At 42.7% G+C, this 15,839-nt stretch overlaps 1 protein-coding gene and 1 long non-coding RNA gene across 2 annotated transcripts; one reads left to right on the forward strand and one right to left on the reverse strand.

The window, feature by feature from the left end:
- Positions 1-1,150: 1,150 nt before the first annotated feature.
- LOC121137184 lies at positions 1,151-3,979 on the forward strand. The gene is made up of 2 exons (XR_005874418.1): positions 1,151-2,625; positions 3,606-3,979. It is a non-coding gene; the product is annotated as an uncharacterized LOC121137184 (long non-coding RNA).
- A 5,801-nt stretch (positions 3,980-9,780) lies between these two features.
- On the reverse strand, positions 9,781-10,353 carry LOC121136905 (dynein light chain 1, cytoplasmic). Its single transcript, XM_040738417.1, has one exon. It carries the CDS (start codon positions 10,230-10,232, stop codon positions 9,963-9,965), a length of 270 nt encoding a protein of 89 aa, XP_040594351.1. The 5' UTR covers positions 10,233-10,353; the 3' UTR covers positions 9,781-9,962.
- Positions 10,354-15,839: the final 5,486 nt, after the last annotated feature.

Consider the following 15,839-nt stretch of genomic DNA (forward strand, 5'->3'; position numbering starts at 1 on the left):
CAGCTCTCTCAACATTGCAGCAAATGATATGATTTCCTTCTTTCTGGCTGAATACTATTCCTTTGTGCATATGCATTAATTTTCTTCATTCATTTGTGGGAGTCTGGTCAGGTTTCACATAATATTGTAAATAGTACTACAATAAATATGAAGCGTGCAGATATACTCTTTGGCATGCTGATTTTATTTCCTTTAACAATCATGGATTTCCGGTACAATGACACATTGCTGAGATTGGTGAAAAAGGCTGGAATCCTGGAGTTGATGTTTTCCACATGCATATGTGGAATGATGAAACAGCAAAGGACGTTCTTAGCAGTCTTGGATAAGGATGTGGCAGTTGCTAAGATGGGCAGCAAACTTGCTTAGACACCCAGCTGAGACTGACCACTGCAACTCAAAACAAAGCAAACCCATATTACAGACCAGAACCTTTCACACAGGGGGTAGATGAGCAGGGTTCAACAGTACATGAGTGCTCCCATCTTACAGACCAGAGCCCTTCCCACAGGGGATAGATAGATGAGCAGTGTTCAACAGTACATGAGTGCTCCCATCTTACAGACCAGAGCCCTTCCCACAGGGGATAGATAGATGAGCAGTGTTCAACAGTACATGAGTGCTCCCGGTCTTACAGACTCTAACCCTTTACACAGGGGAAAGATGATCAGCGTTCAACAGTGTTCCAGTGCTCCCGGTCTTACAGACTCTAACCCTTTATTCAGGGGAAAGGTGAGTGTCGCACCTGCTGTGCGGCCTGCATCCGAGAATGTAGCGAGGTGGTCGGGATAGATGACACAGAGACCGGTCGGTTGCTTTAAGAAAACTTTATGCTTCCCAAGTCAGCTTAGGAGGAGACCCCAGTCCGCTTAGGAGAGCTCTCAGGAGAAGTCTCAGGAGAAGTCTCTCCAAGAAAAAAAGAGCTTCCCTTTTTAAGGACTTTTGCCATCCATTTACATACCATTCTTTCCACTTCTCACCCTCCTGGCTGGTGGTTTAATCTCCGGCCCCAGAATCGGGGAGACACCACAGGGGGCAGGGACAGGAAGAGGCATCTAGCCGTAGGGGGTGTGACAGTCATGGTATTTCAGTGAGCAAGCCCTTATCTGAGCCCTATGAAGCTTTAAAGCACTGAATTGTTTCCAGTAAACATTACACAGATGCCTGCTCCCAGGCCGAAGGGGAAGTGGGTTTCTGCTCAAGGTCTGGTGTCCCCACAGGTGAGCAGGATTCAACAGTGTGGGAGTGCTCCCCATCTTACAGATCCTAACCCTTTACACAGTGGAAAGGTGAGCAGGATTCAACAGTGCACCAGTGCTCCACTGTGGGGTCCTGCTTCTTAGGGGCTGGTGTTTTGTGTATATGGGGATGTTTATGTTTGCTTTCTAGCTCTTGGCTCTGGCAATTCCCTCTCCCCTGTAGTTATCCAGGGATAAGAAAGATAGGTGCGTGCATGGGTAATAACAGATAGTCCTGTATGTGATGGAGTGACCACAAATCAGGACTGGAGGGGTGACTCTTAATCTAGGCTTGTTCAAATAGCTGTATGTATGCATTTATTGTGTTGTTTAAAGGGTGATAAAGAGCTCTGCTCAATATTTTTGGAACAACATAGACTGACTAGATCTTTGGTTGTAAGGTATCCTGATAAAGGGAGGGTGGGGAGCAGGCTGGGAGCTGGGTTGGATCTGACCAGTTAAGATCTTGGAGGACATTCGGAGTTTGCATTTTCTTCTAAGAGTGATGGGAAGCTGGGGACATTTCCAGGGGATTATTTACAAGACGTGATGTGTACTGTTATGCGCTTTCTTTGGCTGCACTGGGAGCCTACTGTGCTAAGTCTGGAGAAAAAGAAATGGATTTCCCTTTCTGATTCTGGGTATGAAGCTGCTGCCAAAGCTCGCCTCTCAAGTGACCAAGCAATAAACAGAAAGGACTCGCGGTGACATGAAAGGAGTAGGCTAGCCAAGCAGGAAGGGGCGCCCACCAGCCACATTTCTTGCTGGCTTGCTAACACTGTCGGAGTCAAAGGAAATAGATGATACAAAGAGCTTCTTTGTAGTTTTGTTTAAAGAGAAGCCATGCTTAGGAACTGGCTTGACGAATGTGGAGAGCATGCTGATGAACAGGCTTGCTCGCCGCGTTTGGGAGCAGGCATGGATCAGGTGAGTGGATCTAACGCGCCAAGCAGACCAGTCCCCTCCCCCCACCCCCAATCTCTTCCCAGCACCGATTCTTCAGGGCAACTCCCTCCTTTGAGAGGCATCAAGGGCTCTTGACGCTGACCCGTTTACCCCTTGGAGACAGACTTCCTCTTCCTGTGGGCTGTTCTCCTTTCTTTCCTAGGCACCGGTTCTCCTCTGCTGGCTGTGCTGAGGCCTCCCGCTGATTACAGTTGGAGGGGCTGTTAGCATGCGATCCTTTCTTCTTTTGTTTGAAGTCATTTAATGATTAAGCAACCCCTGGTTTTGACCTCTCTTCTGGCTGAAGGAACCATTGTGCCTCTGTATCCTGGAGCTCAGCCTTGTGTTTGATCCCAGCCCTATCCTCCAGACCTGGGGTGGATCCACATTTATCATGGAGCTGTAAACTGGTGGTTTCTCCTCGGATCTGTTCAAACACCAGGTGATTAGCTGCCTCTGGATTGCGACCTTGAAGGCTGAACCCAAACCCCTTCACTCTGCTTCCCTTCACCAAGACATGAGTCTCAGGCCACAGTCTCTCAGCGTAGTCCTAGCTGTCTGGCTCGCTGTCTCTATTGAGCCTCTTCTATGGGGCAGCACCAGGCAAGAACCTTCCAGACACTGATCATCCTGAGGCCTTGTGCTAATGGAACAAAATGGTTCTCATCATATTCCAGGGCTACTGTGCAATAAAACTTTACAATTTCAATAGATTTTGAAAACTTAACTCAGTCACTTTAAAGGTCATCTTTGTAGAATTTTATTAGTAAAATTGATTTAAAGTTTAACAATACAATATTCTGGTTTACAACTTTTTAATGTCTATGAATTATTTTCTAAGAAGTACCTCTCACTGATACACATACATATGCATATTGTTTTTCTTTAAAGTATGATTTGTGCTACATCTAGGGTTAAGTGGCTTCATAAATGGCACCCAGTTTCTTTTAAAATGTACTTTTTTTAATGATTCCAATGCATTTTTATTCAACCAAGCAACGTTTGAAGTCAGCACCTTTGTGTCAGCCAGACAAAATATAATGCATTGTTTTTAAAAATGTACTTTTTAAACTTTATATTAAAGCATCATTTTAGAAGCTTCAGTAACTACCATTAAAAATAATTTAGCACTGTTTGTTAAAAGAGGTATGCTGTAACAGTTACATCTATGGGTAAATTAGTGAACAGTGGTCTTTCTGATATAATTGGAAGAACTACCTTCCGTGCCATTCTGGCTAGGTTGCAAGAGCATGGGAGGGATGAAGGATCTGGGGAGAGGTCTGTATCTTAGGTGGCTCACAGATACACACTCAGCGGAATGCTTGGGAGAAGTGCTGGCCTTGGAATTTGCTTGTGTGATTTGTCAGAATTTGGGAACACCAACCCCCTGCCCATTCTTAGATTATCTTTTTCCAATTACAGCTTCCCCTCAAGCTTAGTTGCACACGGGAGTGCAAACTCAGGAGGACTGTTGACAGCTATGATAAGGCCAGAGTGCTGGTGGATCAACACCTGCCTTCTGTTTGATCACACACTGCTGTTCCTAGTAATGGACTGTGGACTAGGTGTTCAAGCCTCTCAGGACTCAAATAGAAAAATATTTGCATAAAAATTCAATATTCATTGCCTCCAAGGTGCTCCTGATGTACACATTCCTCCCTCCCTCCCTCCCTCCCTCCTTTAAGAGAAGCAGATGTCTCCACAGCAATGGAGGCAAGCCTGTGGAATCCCATGTCTGCAGTGTTTTGATTCACTTTGCAATACTTTCTGCATACATAAAATTTATTCTACAAGTCTTCCCTTTTTCTTTTTTTTTAAATCAAGAACAAAGGGGATATAGTTTAGAAATAGAATCTTTATTTTTCTCTCTGTAAGGATTCAGGCATTATGCTGGCCTGCCTCCTGTTGCCTGGCAGAATGAACTCAGGTAGTGCCCTGGTCAGTCCAGGGTTCCATGGCTGCTACATCACTATATAGTCTGCACGTAGGTGCAAAGGACCCTTTAAAAGGAAAAAAAATCCTGCCCACTTCTCTCTTTCCTGCTGTTCCTCTGAAGGGCCAGACAGGACTTCTCTCTCTTCCCCTCTCTCTCTCTTCCCCCCCTTTCCCTCCCTCCTCCCTTCCCTTTCTAATAAAACTTCTCACTTAAGCTCTGTGTGCCTGGCATGCTTGTCCCTCGTCCAAAATTCCTAACACTATTTATGTTCTGCCACTACTTCCTTCATGATCGTTTTAATTTTTATTTTTATTCTGAAGAAAATAATTTTACTCTAATTAACTTACAAATGAAAACATTGCACGTGTGTGTGTGTGTGTGTGTGTGGTATACACATGTGTGTATGTGGTATACACGTGTGTGTATGTGTGGTATACGTGTGTGTGTGTGGTATACACGTCTGTGTGTGTGTGTGTGGTATACACACATGTGCATGCACAAGGCCAGATCCTTCTAGAGGCTGTGGAGGATTCTTCCTTATCACTCTCTAACTTCTTTCACGGAGCCTTGTACCAGTCTGGCAGTCAGTCGGCAGCCACCTTCCTGTCTCCTCTCTCACCCCCACAGTGCTGTGGTGATCAAGGGGTATGATCACACTTGCTTACCTGCGTCCCCGGGGATTTGAACTCCAGTCTTCATGCTTCACAGGAAGCTTTGTTTTGTTACCAGCTGAGCTGTCTCCCCAATCTGCGACTGCATTTTTTTTCACCAAAGCCACTTTGCCATTTCTTCAACTTGAACATCTTGATTTGGTGAATCTCTTTGCAAGTCTTCAGCACCTTGTCAAAATCCTCACGGAACTTAATGCCACCCCAGCTTTTGGCACATTCCACAAAGTGATTTATCTCATAAAAGTAGGGTTCCTCTGAGGGCGCTAAGTAGCCAGCGCTCCCTGACGTTCCAGGTAAGTGATGTCAGTCTTTGATGGTACTTCCATGGAGTTGCCCAAAGATGAACATGAGCCAATGTGTGCCTCGTGGCATAACCCACAGTAACATAGACAGCGGTGGTTGCCATCTTGGCCCTCAGACCTGGTCACTAGAGTACTTCATCAGGTGAGCTCACTGCAGGCAGTGGGGCTGCTCCTGGTGGCTGAACTATGGGTGCCAACTCGGGCACGGCTTTCATTCTAGGGGTCCTGCAGGCTGCAAGAGACCACATGGAAAGTGCAGCTTCAGCTTCTGTGAGGCGTCCTAAATGTGCCAATTATCCTTTTTGTTTACACAACCTACTCCATGTTCATGACTGAAAAACTAAAACTACAGATTAATAGGGGAAAAAAGTACTCTACCATCTCGTGGAAGAAACCTGCCTTAACAGTTTGGTTTATAGCAATGTTCTCATTTGGTACATGTTGGCACAAAAACGTTCTACAAACCATTTTCGGGAGTGCTGTTCACTGGAGACCTATGTGTGAAATTTTGGGGTTCTATACTCTAAATAGACAAACAGTTCAGGGTACTGAGAGGGCAGACCACAGGGACATGTGCTATAAGAGTGTGGCAAGATGGTCTCTGTAGTATTTGACAGTGGAACCATTCGACTGGAAAGACAGAGTCCTTGTCAGGGCAGTAAACTGTGGTTCAAATACATGCAGACTGAATAGTGTGGGGTTACTGTGAGACAATTCAGCAACCCCACCCGAGTCCTTCAGTTTCTTTTTCTGTGTCTAGCTTCATTAATAATTGAAGGAATGCTAGTTGGAACAACTCAAAGCTCTGCTATTCATGAAATTAGCAAAACAAAACATTGACTTCAACGCCAAAGCTCAATGCCAGCCGGGGTGTAAGAAAAGAAGTACATTCTTAAGCAGTTCTTCATTGCCCCGTGATTCTGGAGGCCATCTTGCCCAGGCAGAGGCAGAGCAGAGCAGTGTGGTTGACATTGTCTCCTTTACTGTTACCACCCACATCATCAGAGCGAGCTGAAGGAAGTAATAAAATCCAAACAATTTATTCCAAGAGACTTACCGTTTACTTGTTGGGTCATTGAGAAATCAGCGTCAGGAGACTTGTCTCCTTCGTGATGCTTAGAAACTGAAGCACGATGGAGAACATATAGTGATGAGCACTGTGGATGGTGGTTGAGCTGCAGCCCAGAGGCCTCTGCTGGGAGTTGAAGAGTGGAGACCATGAGTTTTGTGTAGAGAAAGCTGCACGTCACTTTCCTTTGTTCCTGTCAAACCTTCCTGTTGACTGAGGTGATGAGAGATCATGGAACTAACAGAGAGCTTGGAAGACATTTAAGCCACAAGCAGGGACCGCTACCTTCTAAATATACTGACTACCCTTTGATGAGCTCCTGAACTTGTTTGCTGGAAGTGCTGTTTAGAGCGCTCTTATATTAGAATAAAATCAACTTTTGTCAATCAATTTCACCTCAGCTGTCAGAGTATATGCAGGATAAATCTGGTCCTATTTGAATTTTATACATATGTATGAATACATACATATACCTACAAATGTGTGTGACACACACACACACACATCTCCCACGCTGAACAGCCTTTGCTATTTAAAACTTTTCTCAGTTATTTAATTTAATGTATAATTTCTTCCCTGGAAATGCGTCAGTTTGTGATGTTAAAGATCTGCAGAAGGATGGCTACGGATGTAGCTCAGCTGGTAGGGTGCTGGACTTGACTGTATGACATCTTGGGTTTAATCGCCAACACTAAATAAACTGGCATGGTTGCACTCTGGAGGTAAAGGCAGGAGGATCAGAAGTTCAAGGTCACCCTCAGCTACTTCATGGATTTAAGGCTAGTCTGAGTTGTTTGAGAACTATGTAATACAAAAAGAAAAAAAAGAGAGAGAAGAAAGACCTCCTTAAATATTCCTGCCTTCTCAGTTTTAAAATTCCCCCTGTTCAGATCACAGTTAAATAGCTTAAGATTTTCCTTTCTGTTAGAAACGTGAATGTTCGTTATTGCTCAATGACACTTTGCATGAAGGAGCATTTTAGAGATCACAAGCATTTTCTTGTAAATTACTTCATGTTGGTGGGCAGGGAAGTATCCATGTTCTAAGATTCTTGGGATACAGCAGGTGAATTAACTAACTCAAGGCCACACAGGTAGATAGATTTGGGTCAAAATTCCGGGCTTCTCTAACACCAAGGCAAATGGCTTGAGGTATATTAGATAGGCTAGAATGAAGATTTTGTTTCCATGTCAAGTACAAAGGAAGAAAAATATATTCCATGATTCTACTTTTTGTTAGAAAACAAATTACTTTTTATTTTTAATAACATACAGGAATTTAGAATACAGTTTTTAAAAATTTTTAGAAACTTGCTATCGGTATTGCCTGCATGTAGTCTATGTACCATGGGTATGCCTGGTACCCTGAGGAGGTTAGAGGAGGACATCAGATCTCCTGGAAATGGAGTTAGAGACAGCTGGAACCTCCACATGGCTTCTGGATTACATCTGGGTCCTCTGGAAGAGCAGCCATAGAGTCATCTTTCCAGCCCAAGAATATGTTCTGGAGAGAACAAACAGAAGGACTCTTCAGTCCCACCGCCCTTCGTGGAGCTAACTGCTGTTATGAGTTTGGTGTGTTTTTATTTCATTAGCAAAGTGGTATGTGATCATTACAGAAGCCAAAAGAAAAAAAATTCTCATTCTCCATGCTTCTTGGAGACAAAGTTAATATTTCATTGCACTTCATATTAACCTTTATCTAGGCACATTTTTTAAAAATTACACGTCTTATATAACTAAGGTTTGGGTGCATGTATGATTGACTGCTTTTTAAAAATTTACATATCAGCAACATTTTCTTATGCTAATAAGTTTTTGGAAAGATATTTTCAAGGCAGCATATTTTTTTAGTTAGGGGTGTTATAGTCATTTAGTTAACCATTTACTACATTACTGGAAATTTCCAATGTTTGCATAATTATAGGTGATGCTGAGGTGTGTTATCTTTTTTAAATATTAAGAAGGAACACTTCTTTTGCTCTAATTTTATGCATTCTCTCCTTTATTTGTCCCACTGAGCACTTTTGTAGAAGCCAGGTAGGGTGTTAATTATCAAATCTAATCATGCAGGGAAGGCCTGGTCTCCTGTCCACTGAGCCATTTGTACCAAAGGAATAACGAAGGGAACACTGATAACGAGCATGGCTCTTTGGCTGCTCATTAATGCCATCTGCTCAGCAAAACATTAATGAGCTGCACTTTTGACCCATGAAGAGTGCTTTTAATTACAGCTCTTTCTTGGTGTCTTTGCTCTTTTGATTCTACCAGCCTGCTGGAGCCTTTGAGCGCACTGTCTCTGCTTTGCAGTAGTCAATGAGCTCTCTGGCTTTGAGCTGACTTAAGCGTTATAGTACAAAGGACATGATAAAAGGACAGATATCCCCATAAGCTTTGGTTTTTGCATGGAATCTGGGATACATGATGTAGAGGTTGGAAGCTCCCACAGTCTATTTGACTAATAGACCAATCACGAAAGATCTAAACAATGAACAGTTGCTCAAAGATTGCAAATGCTATCAAAACCACAAACATGATTAACCTAAATAGCAATCAAAGACACTGACTAATAATTAAAATAATATAGCATTTTAAGCTATAGAATTCACTATTTTTCAAATGGATTATCCAATTTCATTATGGTATACAGCTGGCATACATAGTATGCAATTGGATCCATTTGTCACAAGCTTGTTTGCCAGTGAGGTTGAAAACGGATGCTATTTGGTCAACTTAGTAAATAGTAACATGTTAAGATGTGCCTTTTCTGTGAGGCAATATATTTATGTTTAGCAAAATGTACCCAAAAAAGAATTATCAGCCGGGTGGTGGTGGCACATGCCTTTAATCCCAGCACTTGGAAGGTAGAGGCAGGTGGTTCTCTCTGAGTTCAAGGCCAGCCTGATTTACAGAGAGAGTTCCAGGACAGCCTCCAAAACAATACAGAGAAACCCTGTCTTGAAAAACAAAAACAAAACACAAGAAAAACAAACAAACAAAAAGAATTATTATGGTAGGATTCTAACAATTGTTAGTTACAAATGTTAGCTTCTGTTAGTGAAATGTTTTTTTTAATTCCTAGGAGGGAAGAAACCACTGGCAGCATAACAGGAGAGAAACACTTTGCCCAACTCCTGTTCCATAAGTCAGCTAACATGATAACACTACATTAGTTATGTTATATACCACATGCTTGTCTGAAAGAGTGACTGTATATGTAGGCAGCTCAACAACTGTCCACACCTTTAGTTAGTTCTAGGAGATCTGACATCCACTTCTTATCCCTGCAGGCACTACAGGCAGAGCACCCATACACATAAAATAAAAATAAACAAATCTTCAAAGAAATTTAAAAAGAGGAGCAATTACAATTAATCACGTAATATCATTATAAAATTATTCTATAACCATATAACCTTATATTATAGTTATATAGTATATATGCTTTATGTGATTATATAAAAGAGTGTGTTTTGGAAGCATGCTTCAGAAAACCAGTTTAGGCAGAGGAATTTTTTTTTTTTTTACACATCACCAACAGATTTATTTTAAAGGGATGGCCTAAGGGAGAAAAAAACGGGTACAGAAGTGTGGACTAGAAAATAAATACAAATGTAAGCTGTTTTACTAATTATTTTATAACCACAAACTCGTACAGAGGGTGATGCCCTGTACAAAACACAACAGATTCAAACGAGGTGTTCCCATAGCAAGGCTGAAGAGTCAGTCTCTGGTATTTGGAATTTAGGATGCAATCCTTGTTTTTGGATGGATCACTGGGTGTTTGGCACAGTCCATGCTTTTAACCAGATTTGAACAGAAGAATGGCCACCTGACCCAGGTAGAAGTAGATGAAGTGTTTGGTTTCATGTGTCACATAACTACCGAAGTTCCGCCCCACAATGCAGTGCCAAGTGGGGTTGTACTTCTTGTCAAACTCCTTCTTGATATGGGCCGCAATATCCTTTTCTATGTTGTACTTCTCCAACGCCTGAGTAGCGCACTCCACCGAGTCCTGTTGCATCTCCTCCGACATGTCTGCATTTTTGATCACCGCCTTCCGGTCGCACATGGTTGCCGTGGAGCAGGAGCCAGCCGGCTGCTGCGAGCTCCCGAGGAAGGTGCTGGCGCCGCTCAGGCAGCTAAGGAGAGCCGGTCGCTACCGAAGCCGTGGCGCATCTCTAGGCAGAGGAATTTGAAGAGACCTTTTCTTATTATTGAGGCCTTTGGACTGGAGAAGGTTGATCGGGGGATGAAGCACCATGCCTCTTCTCTGGGCTTCACAATCCCTAACTGCCCTGTTTAATGACTTCAATTATAGCTAGGTCCCGATCTGGGTAAGATGAAATACAACTCCTAGTACTCCAGGCTTATGTAGCCTTAGTGCTCGATTCAGTTCCGACTCTGAGTTCATAGTTAATCAAAGCTTGTTCTTATTAAGGAAACTAGAAGGCATCAGAAGATCAGGGATAGCCCAGGTTTCTGAGACTGATGTAGAGTCATTTAGAAATAAAACCCAACATCTCTGAGCCCAGTGACAGAGCTCCTACTGATGCTGACATGGGGCACAGTATGGTCACACTGGGGATGTAGCCATTTTCTGCTTCTGGAAATGCACTTCATGCTGTCACTGCCACCACCCCTGTCAGAACAGACTCTGCTGACCCTGCTTCTTTGAATCACTTGGTTCCAAAATGACATGTTTACTGCTCAGGTCCTAGGCTCATGAAGAAACGACACCAAACATTTCATCACTTTTAACAGAAACCCCCTCTGGTTTAATCCCAAATATGAAATGTGTTTACTGACACCACAACTGATTAGAACAAGGCCAGATCTTTCTGGGGATAAGGACAAGCCAGTGAACCCCCAGTACATGTGTATGTTTATCTTTTACTTGCTTTTTGGTGTTGGGACAAAGTTAAGGCCAGGTAGGCAAGGAGGTAGACATGAGGAAACCCAGGAGTCTGTAGTTGTGTTTTGGATCTGGGTCTCTCCTGATGGCCAGACAGCTCCTGTGGTTAAATGTCCTTATAGCTTTCATGAGGTTCTTCTGGTCTATCCGAAAACCCAGGTGCCAGAGGACTTTCCTAATTGAGACACATGCACACCAACTGACTCCAGCTAGGGAAGCAGACCAGCGCCTTGCTCAGCCATCGTTAGAGAGGCACAAATGGGAGCAGATGGGAATAAGTAAAGACCCATGGCTAGACAGTGTGCAGAGAGTGAGAGACCTTGGAACACAGTCCTTAACAGGCTGTCTCCATTCAATCCCTCCCTAGAAAAGGAGGCAATAAAAGTGTAAGAGCCAGAGGGAACAAGACCCTCTAAATCAACTCAGAGACTGAAGCAGGCCTGCACCAGTTGGGGTCTTAGAGCTGAAATGAGAAATGGATACAGGCCCTCGTGACTAACCTGGAATCTATCTCCAATTGATAACCACTTGCAAATGAGAATTTGCTTTTCTCAAAGGGAGTCTCATTGTGGGAACAAATCACTCATAAGGATAAGCTGCATGCCCAGAAGTAGATAGCCAACAGAAAACAAACTCAAGTGCATTTTTGGAGGTTCCTTGTCTCATAATGTCATGTTAGGCACTTTCCTTTTTTAATTTTATCTTTATTTTATTTATGTTTTTTCTTCTCTCTTTTTACCTTTGTGCACATATTATGACATCTAGGTTAGTGTTTTTATGGTATTCCTGAGTATCTGAATGAATGGTTCTCTGATTCTTGTGCAATCTATGGTTCTCCGTTGAATTCTGAAGTGGCAGAAATCTTTGTGCTGTAACAAAGTGACTCCTGATTAGGAGCAATGTTTTGATAGATATAGACATAGTGACCAAAACATTTGGCTTGACAACAACACTGTGGAAGTATGGCAGGCAAGGTAAGAGAATAAAGATCTATACTAACTAACTTGTTAGCCCAGAGAGCAAATTACTTTCTGCCTTGTGCTCAGTGGACTCAGTTTGCTCACCGGTATCTCGTTGGTCCTCCAGTAGGTAAAGTCGTTTCCTGCTTCAGAGATTGGGATTGGTTGAGAAGTTACAAGGAATATTTTTGGAGGAGTTCATGTTGAGGCCATATTTAGTCTTATTTCCTGTCAACAGTATGCCTTGCTTATATGACACTCAACAAACAGTGGGATGCATTGGGTCCTGCCATCTTGTCGACCTGCCTATTGAGGTCTTTTGGTGAGGGTTAATTATAGGCTGCAGGTATTTTCACCATCTGAGTCTATTCAGAGTTATGCCCTTTCTGCAAACCTTCCCCACAAACTTCTAATCTCGTTCTTCCCAAATAGTCTAATATCTGACTAAACCATCATCACATTCCAAATCTCTATCACCACTGTTCAGAAGCAAATTGTCAAAAGAGATCTCTAGGTTTTACCGACAAGGTTTCCCTTCTTTGTTTTCCAAGAGAAGTGTCCCCTAATGTGTGTGAACAACATTCCTGTATCCTTCCAGCAGGTGCTAGAATGTCTTACAGTGCTTTCTCTATGCCTTTGCATCCTCAGCTTGCAAGTCAGTCTTCTTGACTGTGTGGCAAGGGGTGATATCAGGTCAGAAGCAGCTGTGCAGGAAGTTAGAACCACTTGTTTACAAAGCAAGCTTCAAGGAGGTGCTTGTACTTTGGTCTGTAGAAAAACTCTTCCCTTTAAGACTAATGCACAACAGGGTGCACTCAGTTAGCGATGAGGCAGATGAGATAACCACTCATGATTGTCAGTCAATGTCCCATGACCTGATTGCTAGTCTCTATCAAACTCCCTTAGCAAGGTGTTTCTCATGAGGGGAACAATTGCTTGCTGAAAAGGGAATGGCTTTTATTCAAACTCTGAGGGGCTTCCAAGTGATTGCTGTGTTGTCACTTGCTATGGGCTTGATCTAGCACCCTTATTTACCTCGTATATCTGAAGTGTTGTTTACCGTGATGAGTCACAGAGTTTGGAAACAAAGCTGATGGACCTATAGTTCCTAGTGGTGGGAAAGCCCCCTTGATTAGGGGCTCTCATTAAAGTTGCTGCACAGTAGCAAACGGATATAGAAACACTACTTTCCAAATCCACAGATGTCCAGAATGCTTTTCTCTTCTTTTCAGTGGGAGGAATGCAAAGTTAGCAGTTTTAAAAGAATTCTAGGGATGGCTAGCCCAGATCACTGTGTCCTTAGAAACTAATGTCACAAATCCTGACATCATTTTGATCTTTCCTCCCTTCTTACATACATTGTCTTACCAAGACATATAGAAAAAGTCTTTTGTGTGTGTGTGAGTGTGTGTGTGTGTATGTGTGTGTGACAATGATATTAGTGACATGTGACAAATAAGATCAATCATTTAGGGCTTCATCAAAGGATCAATTCCAGCACAGATTTGTGCAACCAAGAATGATGATGGAAATGTATTACCATACCTACTGTGAGAAAGCAGGGTTTTTGGTGTCTATATAGTAGTTAAAAGTAAAAAGTATTTCTTCATTAATGGCAGTATATTATCAAGTACAGGCCGGAGGCTTGCTCAGGTGAAATACCTCTAAAATAGGAGGTATTCTTGAATGCTGGCTTCTGTTTCTCATCTACTGCTGTTCTGTAAGAGGTATCTGCCTGGGGCCCTGAGCAAAGAGGTAAGTTGAACAGAGGTGAAAGACGCTCCAGCTCTGCATTTCAACTCTTTGATGATGGAATAAGGGTTTGTATTAGTCGTGGGAATCCCAAAGATTCTGCAATAACGTCTGTTTCTGCAATAATGTCCCACAGCTCACGTACTGTGATAACCAGCCAGGTCCCATATATATATATATATATACATATTCTAACTCTACATTCTGATCTAGTAAAATGATCACGTGACAGCACCAGAGTTGCCTCAGGCATCTGAAAATATTGACAGTTATAATCCCCCAGTTATAAGTTCTGTAGTACATGGATTAGTGAGATAGCTCGGCAGGTAAAGGTACTTGTTGTGAAAGCCTAGCAACCTGAGTTTGATCTCTAGGACCTAGGTAGAAGAACAGACTAACCAAAGTTGCTCTCTGACCTCCATACATGGTCTGTGTATATATGCACCTGTAAAACACACACACACACACACACACACACACACACACACACACACAAATAAATTGTGTATGCAGGAATTAGCAATATAGAGGTATTTTAAGTAAAGGTCTAAAAGACTGAATATTTCCTTTTCCTTTTTCTGATGCATAGTTACCTTGACAAATGGCTATGGTTCCATCCAATGCTTTCCACTGGGAACAGCAGTGGGAGAGTGAATGTACAGTGCTTGCTTTCATGTTACTGCAGGTTTCTTCTTCAAAAGTGGCCTTTTTCTCCTTCCAGGGCTGGAAACGACTCAGGTCACAGCACTTGATAAAGAAAGTTGATTCCTATCATAGCTGCTCACACTGATCTTTTACATCCCAGATCTAGAAATTTTTAATTATAAAAATTTCTTGAACTATTACTATTTCAATGCAAGGGGCTTGAACTTAGTCACTGGCATGATCAACAAAAGGCAGATGATCCAACTGCTATGCTACTTTACATCTGCTCCCTTGAACTTGTCATTAAATACTAATATTTGGCATTGTGACTCCCAAATGCCAGTTTTTCCAATGAAGTGAGGGAAATCCATTTCTACTGTATCTATCTCTGGCTTTCAGGAAACATCCAGTGAGGTCTCAGAAGACTTCTAAACAATTCAGAAGCATTTTCATAGTGTAAGCCATTTGAATCTTCCAAGGTATCTTTATTCCAAACCTGGGGGCGGGGCAGTCCTAGTCTTTTATGATCACCATCTTAGGTTTTAAACAAGGAATTTTCCTAGACTTTCAATCCCATTGCATCGTACACTGGCAACATCTAAGGACAATCTTTGGGGTTTTTTTGGTGGTGGTGGTGGCATGAAGGTGCAGTGCGGGGAATGTCATAGGCTCACACACACAAAAAGAAGACTTTTATAGGAGATACACACTGAGGTCACTGATCCTTTGTAGATTTCACAAATCGTTTGGGGCTCTAATCACATCCTTCTGAGTTAATTACTTTTCTCATTGCCATGACCAAATACCTGACAAGAAGCAATGTAAGAAAGGAAGCTCGCAGTTTGAGAGGACACAGTCCATCATGCTGGGGAAGCGCGGTCAGTAGATGGGTGGATGGCAGCAGAAATTGGAGGTAGCTTGTCACATTATATACGCAGTCAAGAAGAGAGAGGGGACAGGAAGTGGGGACAGGCTAAGAAACCCCAAAGGCCACCCCTAGTGGTTTGCTTCCTTCAGCTAGATCCTACCTCAAGGCCCTCACCTACGTGGGGGCAGGAGTTGAAATACAGGACCCTGTGGGGGACAATCTAACTGCAATATGTTATCTTCCTTTAAGCTGTCCGCTGGCAGGAAGAATAGTCACGCCATGTTCCCTGTATTTCGCTCCTTTATGTAGTTATGTGACATTGGGTCTTCCAGAGCGTACTGACTGACGTTGTGTGTCAACTTGACACAAGTGAGAGTCATCAGAGAGGAAGAAGACTCAGTTGAGAAAATGCCTCCATTAGATCCAACTGTAAGGCATTTTCTCAATTAGTGATCAATGGGGAGGGCCCAATCCATGGTGGGTGGTGCCATTTCTTGGCTGGTGGTCCTGAGTTCTATAAGAAAGCTGACTGAGCAAATC

This window comes from Mesocricetus auratus, unplaced genomic scaffold, assembly GCF_017639785.1.
Source record: "Mesocricetus auratus isolate SY011 unplaced genomic scaffold, BCM_Maur_2.0 Super-Scaffold_100676, whole genome shotgun sequence".
NCBI lineage: Eukaryota > Metazoa > Chordata > Mammalia > Rodentia > Cricetidae > Mesocricetus > Mesocricetus auratus.

Excerpts from the sequence above, each read along its gene's own strand:
- LOC121136905 (XM_040738417.1), bottom strand. The coding sequence starts at position 10,232 with ATGTGCGACCGGAAGGCGGTGATCAAAAATGCAGACATGTCGGAGGAG.